The 22,431-nt window shown below is 33.6% G+C and overlaps 1 protein-coding gene across 3 annotated transcripts; it reads right to left on the reverse strand.

Moving 5' to 3' along the window:
* Window positions 1-930: 930 nt before the first annotated feature.
* On the reverse strand, window positions 931-21,809 carry LOC135193847 (chitinase A-like). 3 transcript variants are annotated; one of them, XM_064218016.1, is made up of 2 exons: window positions 21,716-21,809; window positions 931-2,713 (listed from the first exon to the last, which is right to left on the reverse strand). In XM_064218016.1, the coding sequence occupies exon 2, from the start codon at window positions 2,703-2,705 to the stop codon at window positions 1,035-1,037; it is 1,671 nt and encodes a 556-aa protein (XP_064074086.1). In that variant the 5' UTR covers window positions 2,706-2,713; window positions 21,716-21,809; the 3' UTR covers window positions 931-1,034. The 3 variants fall into 3 exon arrangements, with proteins under 3 accessions (XP_064074086.1, XP_064074087.1, XP_064074088.1); XM_064218017.1 differs by having other exon boundaries at window positions 21,657-21,787; XM_064218018.1 differs by lacking the exon at window positions 21,716-21,809 and adding an exon at window positions 3,667-3,747.
* Between the last annotated feature and the right edge of the window lie 622 nt (window positions 21,810-22,431).

A 22,431-nucleotide genomic window follows, 5' to 3' on the forward strand; every position in this document is an offset into this window, starting at 1 on the left:
TAAAAAAATATATGTACTCTTAATTATATTAAAGAGAATTAAAAGTCAATTAAAGGACTATTCATAATTACTATTAAAGGAATTCAAGTTTACATATAGAATATTTCTTACATCACATTCACATTTAATGAAATATTTAAATAAAAAGCTGTAATACGGATATTTAAAAAAAAAAACTTTCATTTCAAATGCGTACAATATTAAAGTATATTACACACTCGCACGGTTCGTGGCTCCACACTAACATTGATATCTCGATTCATACATAGTGTAAACAATATTTAACGATGTCGTTTAAACAAAAATATCGCAGTAGTCGGAGCCAGCGAAGCTATTCTGGAAGAAAAAAAACCAACAGTCGATACTTGATGCTTGTAACATGTTAAATTTTGACTTTCATTTATACTCTACCCATTGATTTTCATGTAGATCATATTATAAATCTATTTGTATTAAATTTACTTTTGGTATGAAAGTGTTTTCTGTTTCTGGACTATACTTCTCGATCGAAGTGAACTTTATCGAACCGATAGAAGCTTAAGTTCATTTAATATTGTAACATGAATATACAAAAGTACCTAATTCATTGATTTTTAATTTATTCGATGTTTCATTTAAACAGTATTATAGCTAATGTAGTGAATATTATAATATTAATTTATGTGTCATGTGACTTTCAAATATTTCATGATCGAGTTCCAAGTCGAGTTTGAGTTTATACTTACAGAATAAGTCCATACATCACTACGCAAATTTGTCTAAACATATGATTTATACTTACAAAATCATTAATTTTAAGTTTGAATACGATTTCAGCTATTTTCTTTAAGTTTTTCATATTAAAAATTAATATTATATTAATCAAATATATCAAATATGTAAGCCTTTTCAAATTAGATTCAAAATAAGGATTTTTTAATAAAACTGCAATTAAATTTACCAGTCTTTAATATAAATACGTATTGATAAACCTAGTTGAGACCTCTCTTAAAACGAACTTATTATAGCATCACATTTAATATACAACGAGACCTTCAAGCTGCACTGTTACCAAGACCCATGTTCATCGCGTTCAAGAGATCTCCGTTGTCAGCATCGATTTCCCAAGCGAATAGACCGCCAAGTTTATTATTTCTCACGTACTTCCCCTTTTCGATGACGGATCTAGCGTTGTCGTAAGTTACGAGGTCCCCAGTGGCAGGTCTGAACACGTATGGTGCTTGTGCGACGTTATCGTAATGGAATTCCCATTTACCCTGTGCAATTTCATTCGCGATCTCTCTGTAGTCTACGACACCGTCTTGCCAAGTGCCTTTGACTGCTCCAGTTGCGTTGCCGGTGAATGGATTGTTGTCTGTGTACCCATTGACACCAGTCCAGCCACGGCCATACATAGCAACACCAACAATAATCTTCTTCGGGTTCACACCTTGCGCCAACAGGTATTTTACACCGAAATCAGTTGTGTAAGTCTCTTTAGGATTCCATTGTGGAGCGTACAGTGGCGTTTGGTGGCCCAAAGTATCGTTAGACCAAGCACCTTTGAAGTCGTAACTCATCAAGAAAATGTGGTCCATGTAGTTTTGAGCTTTGCTGTAGTCTACTACCTGAATCTTGTCCCAACCAGCGCTGATGGCTGATGTCAGCTCATATTTCTTACCAGTTGAAGCTGAAAGTTCTTCAAGCATTTCACGCAGTTCTTTCATAAGACTAACGTACACGTCACCGTCTTCTGGGCTACCAAGATCAGGGTTAGCGCCTTTACCACCAGGGAATTCCCAATCGATATCAACACCATCGAAGAACTTCCATGTTAGAAGGAATTCCTTAACGGAGTCAACAAAACGAGTTCTCTTAGTCTTGTCGGTAAAGAAGAAGAAGGGATCAGCTAATGTCCATCCTCCAATAGATGGAAGGATTTTCAGTTCGGGTCTCGCTTGTTTTAAGGACATTAGTTGACCGAAGTTGCCCTTGTAAGGTTCATTCCAAGATGATAACCCTTTCTGGGGCTTTTGTAAAGCTGCCCAAGGATCATGAATAGAAACTTTGAAGTCCTCGCGACCGCTGCAAGAGCGCTGCAGCGCTTGAAAACTGCCCTCGATTTCCTTTAAACTGTCGTTAATACCATCTCCACCACAGATTGGAATAAAACCGTATAAAAGATGAGTTAAATTAGGGATTGGTACTCGATCAACTGGGAATTTCCTAGGATAGACGCCCCACTCAACAAAGTAGGCACCTACCACCTTTCCTGAAGTCTGCTTAAAAGGTTTGTTTCTTTCTCCCATTGAGTAATCTAAAGGTGGAAGATGGCTTCCATCTGTGTCCGCTACGACAATCTCCGTGGGATCGCTTGAAGTGCACCCGTCCGAATTGCAAAGTTGCACTTGCATCTGGTATCTACCACCTTTCTTAACAGGGAAGGTAGCTGACGAAGCAGCGCCTGACGCTCCAGTCCAGACCGGTTTTCCGTCAAGCAGAACCTTGGCACTGTCAGCAGCATCTCCAGACCAAACGTTCCATGTAACAGAGACATCAGCGGCTTCTTTTCGTGTGACAAGCTGGTTGTATGCTGTGGCCGCCTGGTTGACTTCAACGATTGCGAAGGTACGCTCTCCCCATCCTAGAGCCGGCTTCCCAGGGGGGCCGCACTCCGCTATCACGAAGAGGCCAGCTAAGGCGAAAGTCAACGCCTGTTGCCACATAACCGGTTCTAAAAAGAAAATAATTTAGTTAAAAGTTGGGCGCGAACTTTACATCTAAGCGTTGACTCTGTACTGAACACGCATCTCAGTGGTATCTTTTATATATGAAGTGTATTGTAGGCCAACCGCTAACACGGAGGAGCCTGTATTGAAACGATACTGATTTTGAGACGCGCAATAAAATCATTAACACAGTTTCTCGTCCCAGTCACGTTAGTGGGTCGGTCAAGGTGAAAAATATGTTTTTAATTGTTTTACCTAATGATATATATTTTCGGAGGTTTCCGAGACAATTAGCTGAGTCCGTTATGACTAAACCAACTGTTATTTGAGATAAAACTTACATGTATACTGTTTAACGGTACAAAGTACAAACGTTGAAAGAAATAAAAAATATATCTGGACTAGATGAATTTAAAAAATAACATCTCGACAACAAAAGACATTAGTTCTACATTTTATAGAAAGCAAACAATAAACCGAGCTAATTTAATCACCATAATCTGCTTTGTACCTTAAAATATATAAAAGGTATTAAATACAGTACGTAAATAAACAAACAACGCCTTAACGGGTTAAACAATAAAGATCACATTGCTGTTATATGTTTATTAAGATTTTATCAACTCGTATACCGTTTAGCATCCGTGTAATTTTATAAGCAGAAAAAACGCTTCGTTAAAGTCTATATACTATATAATATTAAGTATATATTTAAAGAAGAACGGGTCTTTGATCATTATGATTTAAGATTAGCTTTGTTAGCATGGACTTAAGATAGTTAATCGACTATCCCTGGCTAGTAATTGAAATTCCCGGTACTAATCTATTTATAGAACCATAATATATCCATTTGTTTTAACAGAACAGACAGACAAATTATTATAAAAGTAATAATTTATTTCATTAATTCAAATATGTTTACAATCAGTTTTTTGTTTATATTTATAATAAAACTCACCTTCGAGTCGACTTTTCTATATTTATAATTAGAATTCAAATGTTCGTTAAACAAATCACACTATTTCAATAGAAAGTGTTGATATATATTTAATAATGTTAAGTTAAGATACTAGGGAACTGTTGTCACGACTGACTGATTTATTTTATCATATTCGATTAGATTAAAATAAATTTCGAATATAACACCCATGATGTATGATTCAAGTATTTTGTACTAATTTAATTTAATGTTGTACAATACTACGACTTTTTTGCAACTGTCGTCATAATATATTTTTTTTTTTGCTATTTGATTTATAATTCGTTCATTAAACAAAACTATGAAACCTCTTTTCTTGTATGTATCCGAACTTTACGAATAATGAAGACGAAATTAAAGTTTAAGTGTTATTTACATCTACGTGTATTCGTCACAATTAATATCAATGTACATAATATTATAAAGCAAAAAGTTCATTATCAAAACAAAAGTAATAATAAAAAAAAAAAAAATTATATTGCATTCGAAATACAAACCCACAAAATGAAACATTTCAAACTTTATTCGAATACTATTAAAAAATAACATTCCGTGACTCAATACTTCCGCTAAACGATAAAGCGCTCAACTCATTGTCAAAACTCGCAAACACGAAAAGAGAAATCGATAGTCATTCTACGAAAACAAAACCCTATAGACTTACAGACGTTTTCATGTGTAGGCCACTCCGAGGTCCCGGGTTCTGATTTCCTATAACACAAGTGCTTTAGCTACTTACATTGGGATCAGATTACTGTATGTGATGTTGTCCAATATATTTAATTTAATTTATGTATTAGCATTATTTAAAAAATGTTTTTTGTATCCGAATTAGTGCAATTATATTAATGAATTCTTCTATATATAACTATATAATATGATAAAAAGGTGTGGGGTCTTTATGCGTCGATTACCATCAGATATATATATATAAACCTTAGATTTACGTATTTCACGCAATTTGCTGTGAGCTCAGCTGTATTGTACACCATTAAACGTTTTTGATTAACATATCTTTATTTACAAACAACACAATTATTTTTTTTACATTAACAGCCTGTAAATTTCCCACTACTAAGGCCTCTACCTTTGAGGAGAAGGTTTGGAGCATATTCTACCACGCTGCAACAATGTGGCTTGGTGGATACACACTATTGCACCTAAATAATATATCAACTTGAATTTTACTTTCAAAACTCCGATAACAGCTCGTTCTTTCAAAACGCCATACTTTCGCAAATCCATAATGACATCGAATTAGTTTCATATTTTATTGACAGTTTTGACAATTCATTCGATATAATCCTGTAAGATGACGATTCATAAGTTCCAATAAGTGCCTAGTAGAATATGATGTATTTTTAATTTTATCGAATAACTCCTAAAGTTGATGAAGGAAATTATATATGTCCTTGACCACATTCTCACGGTCAAACTATGAGCTAGTTTAAATTCGGACCGGTTCGAATAAAGCGTCGCGGAAACGGGACATACCTAAGTGAAATTTAGTCTTTACATAATATATAGGCAAAATTTCTAGAAAGATTTTAAATTCAAAATCAACACAATTAAATTATTATTTCGTCCAAAAATCAACAGATCAATCAAAATTATATTCACCAAAAACCGCAATAAATATTCTTTATCAATATTCTTTCCTAATAACTTATTTTTATTTTTATGGTTTATATAAATTCCATGAAAAAAAATTTCACGTAAATGTTTGGACATCTCGCCAAAATTCAAAATATCACCCGCACCACCTAGATGTCCGAAAATCCACAACAGCGCGATTTTTAAGACGTTTTCTGCCTCGCACAACCACTCTGAACCAGCTATGGCCGGCGGTTTTTCATACATAAAAAAAAAAAATGTCGCCAACACTATATGACTCGTACTGTCCAAAAGTTATCAAATCTTCTAGAGAGCGAAGCTTCTAACTCTACAAGCTTAACTTCACAAACAACACCTCACTCAAAATATGGCATGGCCGTTTAGTGTAAATATAATTCCACGCTCGATTTTCAAAAACCGAAACATATATTATATACATACATTCATATCACGACTTACAAAGGCGCACCCTTCCATAGTAAATTATTTTCGGCGTTTTTAGTATGAGTCAATGACGTTTGTACTTACAAGGTGTGTGAGATGACTAACAGTCAAGATAGGACAATAGTAAAGGCAGGAAGAAAAGGAAAGAACAATTAAATAATACTTCTTAAGTTTTTGAGCCGAGATGGCCCAGTGGTTAGAACGCGTGCATCTTAACCGATGATTTCGGGTTCAAACCCAGGCAGGCACCACTGAATTTTCATGTGCTTAATTTGTGTTTATAATTCATCTCGTGCTCGGCGGTGAAGGGAAACATCGTGAGGAAACCTGCATGTGTCTAATTTCAACGAAATTCTGCCACATGTGTATTCCACCAACCCGCATTGGAGCAGCGTGGTCGAATATGCTCCATACCTTCTCCTCAACGGGAGAGGAGGCCTTAGCCCAGCAGTGGGAAATTTACAGGCTGATTATGTTATGTTATAAGTTTATTTTATTAAAAAGTAATTAATGAAATACTCCCTCGCGTGCCTTCGCGAGTATTTCATATTAAGCATGTACGAGTAATTATTCAAAGCACGGTCATGTTTTATATACATATAATGTGGATATTTGCTTGCTTATGCAAAATAAATTTATATTAAGATGAAATTAAATTTAATTCTTGATTTTTGCACGAGTTTATTGTTTATTCCAAAGCTATATATAGACTCAAGTTGTTGACATTTTTAAAATCAGTAAACGATTTTGCTATCTTTTAACTCGTCTGATTTATCATTAACGCACGAGTCTAATCAGCTTCTCTGGGCTTATTTGTCTTGCATATTGAAATTCATATACGTTTTCAAAGTTACAGAAAAAAAAAAGAAATGTTTATGAAATGTTTGAGAAAATTATAAAAAGTATAAAAAATTAAAAAAACAAAAATAAAAAAACATATTAACTAATTATAACTACTAACTAACTTAATCTACAAAAAAACAACAATAACAAAACAAAACAATGATAGTTAACGTGTCCTAAAGGTGTACCATACAGCTTCCAAGTTGGGTTCCAAGAACCCAACGAAAAGGACATAAGTCACCTAACTATTGGACCTCCTTCCACGGGACACTAGTTAGATTATAACTATGGTTAATTCTCAATTGAAAAATATCCTGTACAAACTATATGAACCATTGTGAACTTGGACAAACAAGCTTACGAACAATAAACTAATATGCAAAGTTACATTCCATGTTTGGGACTTGGGGATGAATATGTGGTTTTATGGAATGTGTCAACGTCTACAAAGTGACAGTCACAGACAGTGACTACATGCGTCACTTTGTATGCTTTTTTTTGGTATAGGTTGGCGGACGGACAAATGTATCTTGGCTCTGTAATATATATTAACAATTCCTTACATCCCCAATGCGTTACCAACGTTGAGAACTAAGATGTTATGCCTTTTATCTTTTGTTATTTACGTCACTCTTCAAACCGGATCACAATAGAAGGAATTACTGTTCGGCGTTTGAATATCTGATGAGTGGTTGGAACCGACAAAGATAGGCTTGCACAAAGAGCTACCACCAAGTAAATCCTTATTAAAATCTATACTACATAAAATTGTCTGTCCTTGCTTACAAATCAACGCACAGTTAAAATACTAACAATTAGTCTAGTAAACTTGAATTTGGTATATAGGTTTATTTTATAACGTAGACATCCGATAAGAAATGATTTTCGGGAATTTCAACTTTAAGGCAAATTCGAGGAGCAACTTTGCATGGATTTTGCCCGTTTGAAGCCGGAACGAGCAGCTAGTTAAATATTTATTTGAGCCCAGGGGGTTGTTAAATCAAATTAATCTTAACTGAAGATTGCGGATTCGAGTCCGAGCAAGCGTCAATAAGTTTTCACGTGCTTGATGTGTGTATGTCATTTGATGCGTGGTGTTAGAAGACATCGTATAACATTTGTGATCGATATGTCCAATTTATAGTATCTCGTCTTAGTGATGGTGGAAAAGGCGATAAGCCTTCTCTTAAGATAAGGCCTTTACCCGACGATGGGACACATTTTTCCAAGTTTATAAAATAATTAAAGTTTCAATCAAGAAACATATTTTTATTTAACTAAAGATCTGATAAAATGTATGTTTCAATTTTTTTTTTTTTTTGTATTAACGTGTTGTCGAATCCTTTTTAAACAAAAACCGTTACACCGTTTCAAAAAGATAAAGTTATCTTTATTTATGTTTATTAAATTTGTTGTGTTTATTGAATTGAATATGTAATACAAAATACTTCAAATAATTATGTTTATTTGGCGAAATATCTTTTTATTAGCGTTTTGCTTATAACGCGCTTAAGAAAACAGCAACGAAATATCAAAATATATAAATTTATTGTAACTTGGTCACCCATCCATTTACCAACTGCGCTAAACATCGCTTAACCTAAGATTACTTTCTCGATTTTAATCGCGTATACCCGATATGTCGTTCAATGAAATGTGACACGAATATTTAGGACGTGTTGTCCTGCATTAGCACACAATGCGTGGTGGGCGTAGTGTTCAAGTTCGTGTCGTTGACCCGCGAACGAGGTCGACAAAGTGCAGGGAAAGTTAGGACGCGTTACTTTGCTCGATATTTGTTTTTTTTTTTTTTTTTTCTAATTGTCTTCAGGTACTTTGTTACTATTCCGACAAATAACTCTTTTGAGATTATTATAGATCACGGTTTTTATCTATACTAATATTATAATGAAAATCTGTCTGACTGTTTGTTGCTCTTTCACAGCCAAACCACTCGATTTGATGAAATTTGGTTTAAAGTGACCTTGAACTCCAAGGAAGGACATAGGCTACTTTTTATAAATGAGTATATAATACGTAGGTACGTACCGTATGTTAATGAATGAAATTCACTAAATTACAGTAAATTCAAACTAATTTTACCTGATACGTAATTATATGAGGTTCGATACAAGAAAATTTCTTAAAAAAAAATGGCGTCAAATATCAAAACACAAAGACAAATTTTTGCGCTGTATATTTAAACGATGGATACTTTAAGATAATCCGTAACATATCGTCTTTAACACATTTGTCGTCTGCAGTGCGATTCTGTAAGAATTCACTTCGTGCCTCGCTCGTGAATTGTTGACAATTTATTTAAGGTACACCATTATGATACTTGTTTCCTATAAATATTGTAACTATTATAGTCAATACATACATACATTGTGTAATGTTGCATGGTGAGACTACCTGTAAGTAGTAGAACTTTTGCCTAGATAATTTTGAAATGTAATTTAGTCTTTTATTTTGGATGTAATATTGTATGGACTGTCGGTTGTCCTAATGAAAATAAAATCATATTCCGGCTTTTCACGTTCGTATTATGCGGTGAGTTTCGAGTTTCATCTTATAGAATACTTCTGGTATTTCGTTAGAGCAAAATTCATGAGTCGTGATTATAATGATATTGACAAATAATTTATTATTTTCCATAAATATCACTTAATGTCGAGGATTATCCGACCTTTGGTAAACCATTGTTTTGTGTCAATGGTTCGGTAGATTAATTAACTGACAACATCCGTTCAGTTTAAACTATATGACATTTATGCCCGATTCCAATATTTAACGAATCGTTAAACGTTAACCGTTCGTGTTTGAGTTACGAGTAGCGGCTTTCAATTGATAGGGTTTTGTACAAGCTCGCCTGGGTAGATACCATCAACTATTGTTGTGTTCCCGTTTTAAGGGTGAGTGAGCCAGTGTAACTAAATTAACAATGGACATAACGACTTATTTCCCAAGGTTGATAGTGCATTGAGCCGAGATGGCCCAGTGGTTAGAACGTGTGCATCTTAATCGATGATTGTGGGTGAAACGCAGGCAAGAACTACTGAAATTTCATGTGCTTATTTTGTGTTTATAATTCATCTCGTCCTCGGCGTTGAAGGAAAACATCACGAGGAAACCTGCATGTATCTAATTTCAACGAAATTCTGTCACATGTGAATCCACCAACCCGCACTGGAGCAGCGTGGTAGAATATGCTCCTAACCTTCTCCTCAAAGGGAGAGGAGGCCTTAGACCAGCAGTGGGAAAATTACAAGCTGTTCATGTGATAGTGCATTTGTAATGATTAATATTTCTTAAAGTACCAATATCTAAGGGAAGGGATGACTTCCCTTAAGATGGCATATTCGCCAGTCCGCCTATCTGCATGACACTAAAAAAAAAAATTACGACTTTTACAATTATGAAACGTTTATTATTGGGACAATTTTGTGTTATTACTCGTAGACTTTACAATACGAATTAACACGAATTAAAACATTAACGTTTTGCTTACGAAAACAAAACGAATCGTATGTTTAATAATTCGTTAGTAATAAGTAATATTAACCATCATACACAACGTTCAAATTGATGTATGTCCTGATTAATTACACTTTGTAGTCATACTTCTATGTTAAGCTGTTATAGACACGCAACTTGAATAGACCAAACGTACGGAACTCATATTGGTATTCGAGTGTGAATGGCGAATGAGCCAGTATAATTACTGACACAAGTGATGAACAGCTATAGATTCTGTGATTGACTGTACTTTGACAAAAATGACATTGAATTCTATCCTTTGTCTGCTTGCAGCGCTGAATTTGCTGTACGTTATTGATAGGTATTGAAATTCGAATGTTTATGAACGGAGTTATTCTGGCCTATTTCTAATCAAGTGAACGAGATCATTATAAATATTTGTTAGGACCAGAAATATTTTCATTTTATTATTATAAACAAACGGTAGGCATATATATTTAATTAAACTCATATATGTACATACAACACCATATCAATATTTGTCTCGCGATCGTTTATCGATATTAAAACTGTCATAAAAGGCACGATTTAATTTTTCATAATTTTCGTTAAAAGTCGTCGTATTCCAAGATAAAAATAAGGACCACTCGTCTTCTCCTGCTTCGGTCACGTTTACAAGGTATTATTCACACAATATCTTTATAAATTATAGCTAATGTGTATTCTAATCTATAAGTTATATTCTTTTAAAGTTTCATTAAAATCAATTCATTAGTTTTTGCGTGAAAGAGAAAAAGCATCCATACATACAAACTTTCGCCTTTTATAATATCGATAAGGATAAAGATTAGAATTGAAGACTTCAATATGTACATACAAATATTTATTTAAACTTCATATAAAAATACGAGATCATATCACGTACGTCACGTCAATATTCCTAATTTGAATCGGTTGTTACTTATTTACTTATATATTACTATTAAATAACCTTAACCGAAATACGCTGCATCTAGCATAAATTTAGTAGTTATTTCAATTAGACATTAATAAAAAAAAAACATATCTACTATTAATATATATTAAGAACTGGTTGCCATTATGTACGCGACCTAACACGTTCAGATCTAGTTTAGAACAACCGTTGGAACGTCGCTAACTGTTAATACCATCCCTGCACTAATACTACGCATTAAGATCAATAATGTTGTTTCGAATTATACGAATGTCTTCATTTAAGATAACAATCGTTGGTCTATTTGTTATCGTGCTAACCGTAACAGCTATTTGGGGCTACGATTTTATTTCCTAATTAATTATGATAGTTCAATAAAACTTGTTTGGTAGAAATGGTTTCTTTGAGGTATTGGAGTCCACCGAATAGACGGATTAGGTTTTTGTGGATTTTTGGTGATGTATTTTAATCACTTGACGCCGGTGAGTCCCACTTCATTGGAAGAAAATCGTAAATGCATTTCATGGGTGATATACAAGGCAATATAAAAACATATCCAAGTCGTTTTAAAATATGATATGATGTTTTTTGATATATATATACAGTGTAAACTCTACATAACGACACTCAAGGAACTGTATGTTTTGTACGTGATACAGAGTTGTCGTTAAATGGAGAGAAGAAAAACTGTATTACAAAAAGTTAAAGTTAAGTTCTTACTAGTGTTAGAAATTAAATTAAAAATAATTCTTATTTGAACGCTATTGCGTATAGTCTGTTATTTTCGTCTGACGTCATTGTATTTTTTTACTAATGCATATCGGTGCAATCATAATTTGTAAACTAAATAATGTATTCCTTAGAAAGTTCGGTATGTGTGATGCCGACAGTTTATTACGGGCTAGGATAATAAAGCGACAAAAGAACTTCTACGCAGTTTTTACTAATTTTGGCGACTAAACCAGAACTTTTTATTATTTATTTCTTGTCGTTATTGAGAGTGGATGACGCTATATAGAGTTTATCATTGTATGGAAGACAAGCTGAACCAACCAAAGTCGAGTGATTTCGACGCTTTAGGGAGTTTGTCGTTAACTCGAGTGACGTATGGAGTTTACACTGTATATATATGAATTTTGTGAAAAAAATTTACAACGAATCAATAGTCCGTTTAGTTAAATACTCCAGTTCTACACAGTTTAAGTAAGCCCGCGCCGCGTGCGACAATTGCCGTCCTGTAACCGTGAATGCGACGATTGGGAGTCGAGTCGGTACGCGGAAACAAATATGGAGACCGCTCTTGCGCCGGTAACTTTTAAATTAATTTATCTCAATTGTTTAATAATTTTATTGATTGTTTATAAACCAATTTAAAGCTAATGTCAAAATAACATTGATAGATAAGGCATATTACTCAATTCAACTAATACGAAAATACTGAATACTTACAATATATTAAAGTTAAAAAACGTATGGCCTTAGTGTTTATTCGTTTTTAAGCAGGATATATAAAAATTTTGTTGTTCTTTACTGACATACTTTAATTGAAATGGTGGAATAGTTAGTACTGAGTTTCTTGTCGGTTCTTCTCGGTAGAATCTACTTTCCGAACCGGTGGTAATTTTGAATTTAATTCATCACTGTAACGTGCCGATTCAAAAGTGCGTTTATGAAGAACTCGAATAAAGAATATTTTCATTTTAATTGTCTTTCTAGCAGTAACAAATATTTTTTTAATTTTATTTATTATTTCTGGAGATTACACCCTACAAACAGACCCATACCTCCTTATAATATTAGTATAGATTGATTTGGAGGATTATGTAACGTGTAATTTTTGACTTTACAGTTTAAAGAAAATAAAATTTGAAACATATTTGTAAGTCTTGATAGTTGTATATGTATTGACGACCTCCGTGGTCGACTAGTGTGTACACCGATTTTCATGGGTACGCCACTCCGAGGTCCCGGGTTCGATTCCCGGCCGTGCCGATGTAGAAAAAGTTCATTAGTGTTCTATGTTGTCTTGGCTCTGGGTGTTTGTGGTACCATCGTTACTTCTGATTTTCCACAACACAAGTGCTTTAGCTACTTACATTGGGATCAGAGTATTGTATCTGATGTTGTCCAATATTTATATTTATTTATTTATTTATTTATTGTTTAAGCTTAATAAATATCAAAATAATTAAAATAAATTACAATCAACAAAAAGATCTGCCGTTTTACCGTTTTTTTTATTTTTACGTTATTATTTTAAGATAAAAACAAAATCTTTTCATTTGCGTCTTTGCTCAGGTCAATCGCCTCGTTTCCCAATGAATGCGAAGAGAATATTACACTTCGAAGGTATTTATTAAAACAAACAAAACAAAAAATCTAAATTTAAATTAATCAAAATAATGTAACTATGTTGTTGACGTGTTATGATTGATTTTAGTATGTGCGGGTTTTAATGATTTGAACCACGTGTTGTCTTTAGCTTGGTTAATAATGTGTTCACATATAAATAATAATTAACGGACGTCTTACAATTTAAAATAATGTATGTGCTACTCCCCCCTTTTTATGGTATAGGTTGGCGGACGAACGTAATGGCCATCTGATATAAGGAATGGTTAATATTTATGACGCTGTAATAAATATAAACCATTCCTTACATCGCCAATACGCCACCAACCTTGGGAACTAAGACTTATGTCCCTTGTGCCTGTAGTTACACTGGCTCAATCACCCTTTAAACTGGATCACAACAATACTAAGTACTGTTGTTTGGCGGTAGAATATCTAATGAGGTACCTACCCAGACTACATGCTAAAAGCAGTGTCAATAATATAGTCTATTCCAATCGTACGTATTCTTTACGATTTGTTAGTTACTCAACTATATTGTGAACTACTAATAGTTCTTGATTAATATATCAATATCATTAATTAGTATAAAACAAAGTCGCTTACCGCTGTCTGTCCCTGTGTATCCTTAGATCTTAAAAATTACACAACAGATTTTAATGCGGTTTTTTTAAGTAGATAGATTGATTCATGAGGAATGTTTATATCTATAATACATACACAATATAGTAGAGAAACACTGATAATTTTAGAGGTTTCTAAAGTGATGTCGTTTTTAAGTAATACAGCAATAATCCTTATCCAATTAAGTACATTAAATACATTGTGCATATCATAAATTAAATGAATATATTCGAAGATATTACAGATTTAAAACGCAGGGACATAGCGGTTTGTATTGTCTAATGACTGAAAAACTGTGAACGTTGTAAGATATTCTGTAGTATATTTAGTAACAGCATTGCAGCCGTGCGAAGCCAGCGGGGATTGCTAGTATATAATACAATACAATTACACTTAACGACTAATTTTCACTTTAATTTTACTTCCAAAGTTCTATAATGCATATCAAAGAATATTCGCGCGCTCAACCAATAATGTCACGTCAATTTGATGTTAAATGTTGTTTATTTGGGATTTGTCCTTTTGTGGTTGGAACTGGCTATATGTTATCAAATGACGCAATGTTATAAAATTTAGACGCATAACAAAGTCAATAATAGCCTAATTAACCATTACGAGTATATCATAAACAAATGACGCTCGTTCAAATAAAAATTCACGTGAAAGGAAACATCGTGAGGAAACCTACGTTGAGGATAAAAATCTGCTTCGACTACCACCAAGCCCCACTAGAGCAGCGTGGTGGAATAACAAATGTTTTATTGGCAGATTCTAGTTCAGCAGCAGTAAATTCTATGTAATATCCGGACGGACAATTTTGACTCTAGATTTAAAGACATTGGCGTAAGGAATATTCACCATTCCTTGTCCAATATGCACCAGCCTTGGGAACCAAGATGTTATCGGGTACTTAACGCAATTTACAAAGTATAGATCTATTCACTTACAAAGGCGCGCCCCTCCACGTTAAATTACTATGGACGTGTATTAGTATGTGTGAGTGACGCACGCGCTTACGGAATATCTTAGTGTGCGTGAGACAGCTAAAAGTAATGATAGCAAAAAAATCCAAATTAAATTATAAACATATTATACTTACAATTATAAAATATTATATTTGTTAACAAAACATTTAAAATAAATATACTATATCTATATATGTGTGTATGTGTCTGTACTTGACATTCAGAACAGCAAAGATCTTACCGACAGGAATGTTACTTTGAATACATTTATTGAATAAAATCGCTCGATGCTGATGGAGTCTGTACGTAAAAGTTATTTAAATATATTTACATCGTGTCTTATATCTACCTTGCTTGCATATATTTCTATTTGATAACATTAACCATGATGACCGTGGGTTCAAAAAGACCGTGAGGAAACCTGCATGCGTCTAATTTCAACGAAATTCTACCACTCGTGTATCCACCAATCTCCTTCTCAAAGGGAGAAAAAAGGCCTTAGCCCGGCAGTGGGAAATTTACAGGCTGTTACTGTTTTTGTAACCATACCTGATTGTGTCAGAGTGACTTGTGTTTACAAATAAAAAGTCATGTCAAAAAGATCTATATATAAATAGACATGAGGATGACGGTAATATCGTCAAGGGGTACCAGATAACCACGCAGGACATATTACGGCTCACAAGTGTGTGTTCAAACAGGGAAGCACTCTGTATTCCCTCACTCTGCGCACTTTTCGCGAGAGTGTACACTTCCAATTTCCAGACTATACTATCAAAAGACCAATTCAATTTCGACCACATAGTGAATACTAATATCAATACATAGTATAAAACAAAGTCGCTTCCCGCTGTCTATCTGTCTCTATGTTTAAAACTACGCAACGGATTTTGATGATTTTTTTTTTAAATTAATTGAGTGATTCATGTGCAAGGTGTATATGTATAATATATACATAATATAATAGAGAAATACTAATAATTTTAGTGGTTTCTAATGTTATGTCGTAAATAAAAACATTTTTTTTGCGCTTACATTGAAAACGGTGGCTGAACCTTACGTGATAGATCAAAATGATGCTACAGTATTGTACATCTTAAAAAGGTTTACAAAAAAGTTCGCAATGATAAAAAAGCGCTTTACATAAATGATAACAATGTATATAAATGATATGCTCTTTTATTAGTAAATACATAAATTATAACAGTCAAAAAGTAAGGACAGTTTTGTCTATTTTTAAAATGTAAGTTATAATCCAATATATCCTAAAAAACCGCAAGAATTTCCTATCGTTATGAATAATATCTAACATATATAACATCGAATACCTTCCCCTAGGGATCCGGGGACATATAATTGGGAAACGGCTCTAGAGGACTTTACGTTGTAGTTGTAAAGAAGTATATGATTTATTACTTTTATTATATATGTACTTGTAAATATAATTAACGAGCAAAGTATGGTCGTCATATAATGTAATTATTTACATATAATAGTCATAAAATTCAATGCCGACATGGAATTACAAACAATACAAAAAAACTGATGATTATCGTAATAATCATTCAACCAAGTCGCATCCATGTAAACAATATTACTTACAAGTACGTAATAAATATTTATTTAATGTCAAGATATTATTGAATAATTATAACAAATATTAAAATGCCATATACTACATAGTTAAGATGTTTATGTTAGACGAAGATTATTTATATATATAGATAGAGTGAGCCAACTTTATTGGCCAATCTTGGTGTGCGGGGCAGTTACAATTGACACTCGCCAAATATAAATAAATAAATAAACAAATATTGGATAAAATCACATACATTACTCTGATCCCAATGTAAGTATCTAAAGCACTTGTGTTATGGAAAATCAGAAGTAACGACGGTACCACATACACCCAGACCCAAGACAATATAGAAAACTAATGAACTTTTTCTACATCGACTCGGCCGGGAATCGAACCCGGGACATTGGAGTGGCGTACTCATGAAAACCAGTGTACACACTGCTCGACCACGGAGGTCGTCTCATACTACTTTACTAGTGTGCGTTTGTTACTTAGTGACCAACTATTGGCCTCTTAGTTTATCTAGACATACAAATAATAAAAGGGGGCGTTCAAATATTACGTAACGCAATTTTGGGGGGGAGAGGGTGTCTCGTAAAACGTTACGATGCGTTACAGGGGCGGGAGGGGGTCTTTCTTACAACACGTTACGTAACAATGTTTTTTTTTTTTAAATAAAAAATTAGGGAATCAAAACTCCCAAATTGGCAACTACTTTTAATTACGTTTTACGAGGAATCCCTCGATTGTATTAGTCTGGTCGTCATTTTTGTCCAACCTGTGGGATATATTTCACATCTCACTAAAGCATTCAAATGCACTGTCGTTACGTGCATGGCAAGACTGTCTGCCATGACCATTGTGCAACTAGAGTACGGCCACAGCGCCTTGCTACCAGAGGGGCGAATGAGCTTCTCTGCATTGTGCATCGTTATGAAAAGTCTGAGGATACTGACTGGCTCAACGAAGACGAATTTGATGCAAGTGGCTTAACAATTCCAGAACCGTTTTCGTCTGCACGCCGGGTGGCAGTGATGAAAGAATCCGAGTGGCTAGCAAACCCGTGGACAGAGGAGCAGTAATTTCAATCGGATTGTTTTTTATATACCTACTTAGATACTTGGTTAGTAGTTGATTATTTTTTAATTTTGTTAAGAATACGATTTTATTTCGAGTAAAATGTTTAATTTCAGTTAGCGATAAAATCTTGACTAGTTTTTTTTCTTTAAATGTCAAATATATTTTTTTTTTGTGCCAAGGGGGCATAGATTATTTTGCCAATGTCACGTGCGAATACAATAAATGTTTTATTCGAAAGACGTGCAACCGTCAAAAAGCCAATGGATTTGTGATATAATTTATCTAATAATAAATAAATTTGAACAATCTCAATTTCCTACAATACAATGGAATTATTTCGGTTATGTAATTTAACACGTTTAATTAAACTTCGATCAATTTGTTACTTTATATACATAGAACTACTTACTAAATAATTGGTTCGTATTAAATATCACTTTTGACTTATGACATTCAAAAATCGAATTAATTACTAACTGTGAATAATATTCATTAGTAATTTTACTGTTGTAATTTAATTAAATAAATTCAGTACTGGCAAGAACATGAAATTCTCATGTCACGTCAATAGTCTTCATTTAAAGCGTATGAAACTAAACGCAACTACTCATAGAATAATTCTAATTGTCGCACGCGTTTCGCTGACGTTTTAGGGGTTGATTGTTAATAGTTCTTCTTTGTGGTTCAAACATCCTTTATACCTAACTTCATCAATTTCACTTCAGTGGTTTGGTACCGGAAGCGTAACGGACATACAAACAGAGTTACTATATATGAAATCTATAATCTATAATTAGAATTTAACTATTAATTGATTATTATTACTAGAGGCATCAATGTCACAGTTAAGATAATAAATAATGAACCCTCTGACATTTATTCTTATTTTTTAGACGGCGGCCATTTTCAAGGGATAACTGTATTATTATATTTTATAATTTAGCGTTTTTCTAATTAATCTTTACTAATATTATAAGTGCGTAAGTGACTCTGTCTGTCTGTTGCTCTTTCACGGCCAAACTACTTTACCGAATTTGATGTTTGGTACAAGGAACAAACACAAACTTGTTACTCCTGTTACTCGACTGCATAGAGTCAGTAACTCTTTTGTGGGGCAATGTATACGGTTTTACAACAGGATCCCAGAAAGCGTTCAAAATGCTTCTGTTGCCAAATTAAAAAAAATTGTTAAGGAACACTTGTGTGCGAAAGGTTACTATACAATTAGTGATTTTATGTTTGATAGCACAGCTTGGGAATGAAACGATCGCCTCCTGGCTGTTTCTATTCATATACAATTATGTATGTAATTAATTTGACAAAAAAAAAAGACCCGCTGAGTTTCTTTCGCCGGTTCTTCTCAGGTCAGGATGTTCCTTTTTCCGAACCGGTGGTAGTGTTTAATTTGACCATCAATAAGAAATAATGCTTCTATGTTGAATAAAGGAATTTGACTTTGAGTTTGATAAAATTTGTTATGAAGCAAGATTGATGTTTTCAGGATACAGACAAAATTTGTGTATTAAAACATCACTTCACTGACTGAGGTCATTATTTTATAACCAGCTTTAAATTAACTGCAACACTAACTAACCGTTTAAATTCTTTAATCATAATATCAAATCGAAAGTGTGTTTAATGTATTTTTTTTCACACGGCTCGAAAACAATAGATCGACGTGATTGTTTTGCGTATCGTTTGTAGGTCATCGGCATTTTATCACGTAAAATTAATGCGAGGAAAAGGAGAAAACTAGTGTAGTTTAATATAAAACGAATATATCTAATAAATTAATTGTATAGCCGAGATGGCCCAGTGGTTATAACGCGTGCATCTTAACCGACGATTTCGGGTTCAAACCCAGGCCAACACCACTGAATTTTCGTGTACTTAATTTGTGTTTATAATTCACCTCGTGCTCGGCGGTGAAGGAAAACGTCGTGAGGAAACCTGCATGTGTCTAATTTCAACGAAATTCTGCCACATGTGTATTCCACCGACCCGCATTGGAGCAGCGTGGTGGAATATGATCCAAGCCTTCTCCTCAAAGGGAGAGGAGGCTATAGCCCAACAGTGGGATATTTACAGGCTGCCAATGTAATTGTATAGTATGATATGAATATAGCCTGTACTTGTAAGTAATTTTCAAGTCTAACAACATTGGCAGGACAATTGTAATATATAAATATCGATATTTAAATATACTAGCATTTTTGTTTTGAAACGTAACGTTCGCAAAACATACGTTGTTTACGAAAAAGGTTAACTTTCGTCGCGTTTATGCGTTGAGTCGACTCTTTGTTTATTTTTGCTCTTTATTTACGTTTTTAAAAGTATGTCATGTCACGAGTCCAGTCGGTTAAGTTTAACAGAACCTAATTGCTTGTAAATATTTTTAAGTAATTCAATATGTAAATCATGAAATATCTAAATTAGGAAACAAAATTAAGAAATATGCATAGTTACTATTACACAAACTAAAATATAGTATTTCTTTTATATTGATGGTAAGTGATCACTGCCAGTAAACGTTGGCAATGTGAGGAATATTAAACCTTACACCGCTAATGGTACTTGCCACTAAACTTCGGAAGTAACTTATAATACATTTCGTGCCTGTAGTTACACTGGCTCACTCACCCTACAAACCTAAATACAACAATGCTAAGAATTGCTATTTGACTGTTGAATGTATAATGAACGGATGAGCCCCCAAAGGGTTTTTCTCTTAGACCTACCACCAAGTAAAATCATTTCCAAATGACAACAATAACCAGGGCCGGACCGTTAGTTTAGGGAGCCCTGGACTAATACTCATTAGGGGCCCAACTTAAGACACACCTGAACGTAAACTTGAATTAAATTATTTGAATGGGTTTGATTAATTGCAGGATCCGCAGGGTGCAAACCATATGATCTCTTTAATTTAATAAAATGATGGACTTTGACTTGACTTAGCGGGGAGGCCCGTGAATCCACGGGGCCCTGGGCTGAAGCCCAAAAAGCCATGCGGTAGATCCGGCCCGGACAACAACACCGTCGTTCCTTTCCTATTCTATCCCTATTCAATTTCCTCCCCCCCCAAAAAAGGTTTTTTTAATTAAACATATTGAATTAATTAAATATAATATTTAACTTAATTTTACGTACAATCTGTAAATCCTATGACCTATATCAAAAGTTTGAAATGACTATCAATAAACAAATTAAAAATAAAAATATAGACTTCAAATTTTGAGATGAACCTCTTGTTTTAATTCATATAGAGCTAGTGGAATTTAATAATATATGAATTTAAGAGTTTAAAACAAAAAATGTTTACTGGGGTCTATGTAGTAAATATATTTTATTATAAAACTTTAAAATATATATTTATTTTAATATCACGCAAAAACTTAAGATCTAGTATATATTTTATGTAAACGTTAAGAATTAAACCTCTTATGAAGAATTAAGAGTATCTTCAGATATAATGAGGTCTCTATAATAAAAAAAAACGACAAACGAGGCAAGGTGCATAAGCTTACATTATAACGGTTACAAAAAGCTATATTTATCAAAAGATCTGTTTGGTTATTTAATAAATATTATCATGTAAAAAACGCATGTTTATACGGAAATTATTTTCACTCGAGGTCAATGACCACTTCGTATCTAAACGATACATATGCAAACTTATTTATATATATAAGAAAATACTTGCTTCCTTTACTGCTTGGTAATAAAGTTGAATTTTGAATAGCAAAACGCTTATCAGATTTAAGAGGCAGTTGGCCCCTTCTTGCTCCCAATCGAAGGGACAAATAACTGTAATCTTAACGGTATGAAAGATGAAATAAATTCTTTCAATTTAATTCTTATATCAAGCAATTTTATCGTTAAATAAATTACGGGTTTTAAAAAACAAACAATCACCATCAACAAGTCAGCTAAATCCTTAATACAAACGAAATGTTCAACGAACTATAATTACACTCAAAATATAACCAATAAACTAGTTTAAACCGGATTAAAAAAGAACAGTTAAACTTACAAAACCAGGCACAAACAATAACACTTATGTCGAACAATCGATTTTAACACAATAGTCACCTATGAGTGTCGTAGTTGCGCGTGCGCAGGCCCGCAGCTACTAAAGCTATGACCACAATGGTGTCCAGGAAAACTGCACTGAATCACTCCCAAGGGCTCGCATTTGTATTGCGTACGCGCATAGAATCCGCGGATGCCTTGCTCTCTGGTACAAAAATCGTGGCGTAAAAAACTGAGCTCGGTAATTTTGAATTGTATATACAAAATAAACGAGCGAATTTATGAATACATTTATTCTTCATCTAAGATATAAAAAGAAATAAATTTATCATGTTGTTCGACTTCAGGATCAATGATTATAAGCGTTATATTTTGGAGCAACATACATCATTATTCAAATTCACCCCCGTTGGAGTAATAGTACAATTTTACGATCAAGTTTGAGTGTAATGTAAATATTTTGAAATGTTTGAATGACAAGTATAAGAATTAGAAGTACCTTAGCATATATATAGCCTACACTCCAAACCTTCTTACCAGCCATTTATTTCGTTTAAGAAAAATATAAATACTAAGAGATACTCCAAAAATTAGGCGAATATTCTCCGAAGAATAGTGAAATGATAATTTATTTTTTTTATCAAAACTTGTGTGAATTGAGATAATAAAAAAACATAACTTTAAATAAAACTGTATATACAATAAAAAAAATTCTTATGTCAATGGTCACGCCATTTCTAGCAGAAATCACTGTACGAACTAAATACAGCCGCGTA

The sequence above is a fragment of the Vanessa tameamea genome, chromosome 20 (assembly GCF_037043105.1).
Source record: "Vanessa tameamea isolate UH-Manoa-2023 chromosome 20, ilVanTame1 primary haplotype, whole genome shotgun sequence".
Lineage (NCBI taxonomy): Eukaryota > Metazoa > Arthropoda > Insecta > Lepidoptera > Nymphalidae > Vanessa > Vanessa tameamea.

Excerpts from the sequence above, each read along its gene's own strand:
- LOC135193847 (XM_064218016.1), bottom strand. The coding sequence starts at position 2,705 with ATGTGGCAACAGGCGTTGACTTTCGCCTTAGCTGGCCTCTTCGTGATA.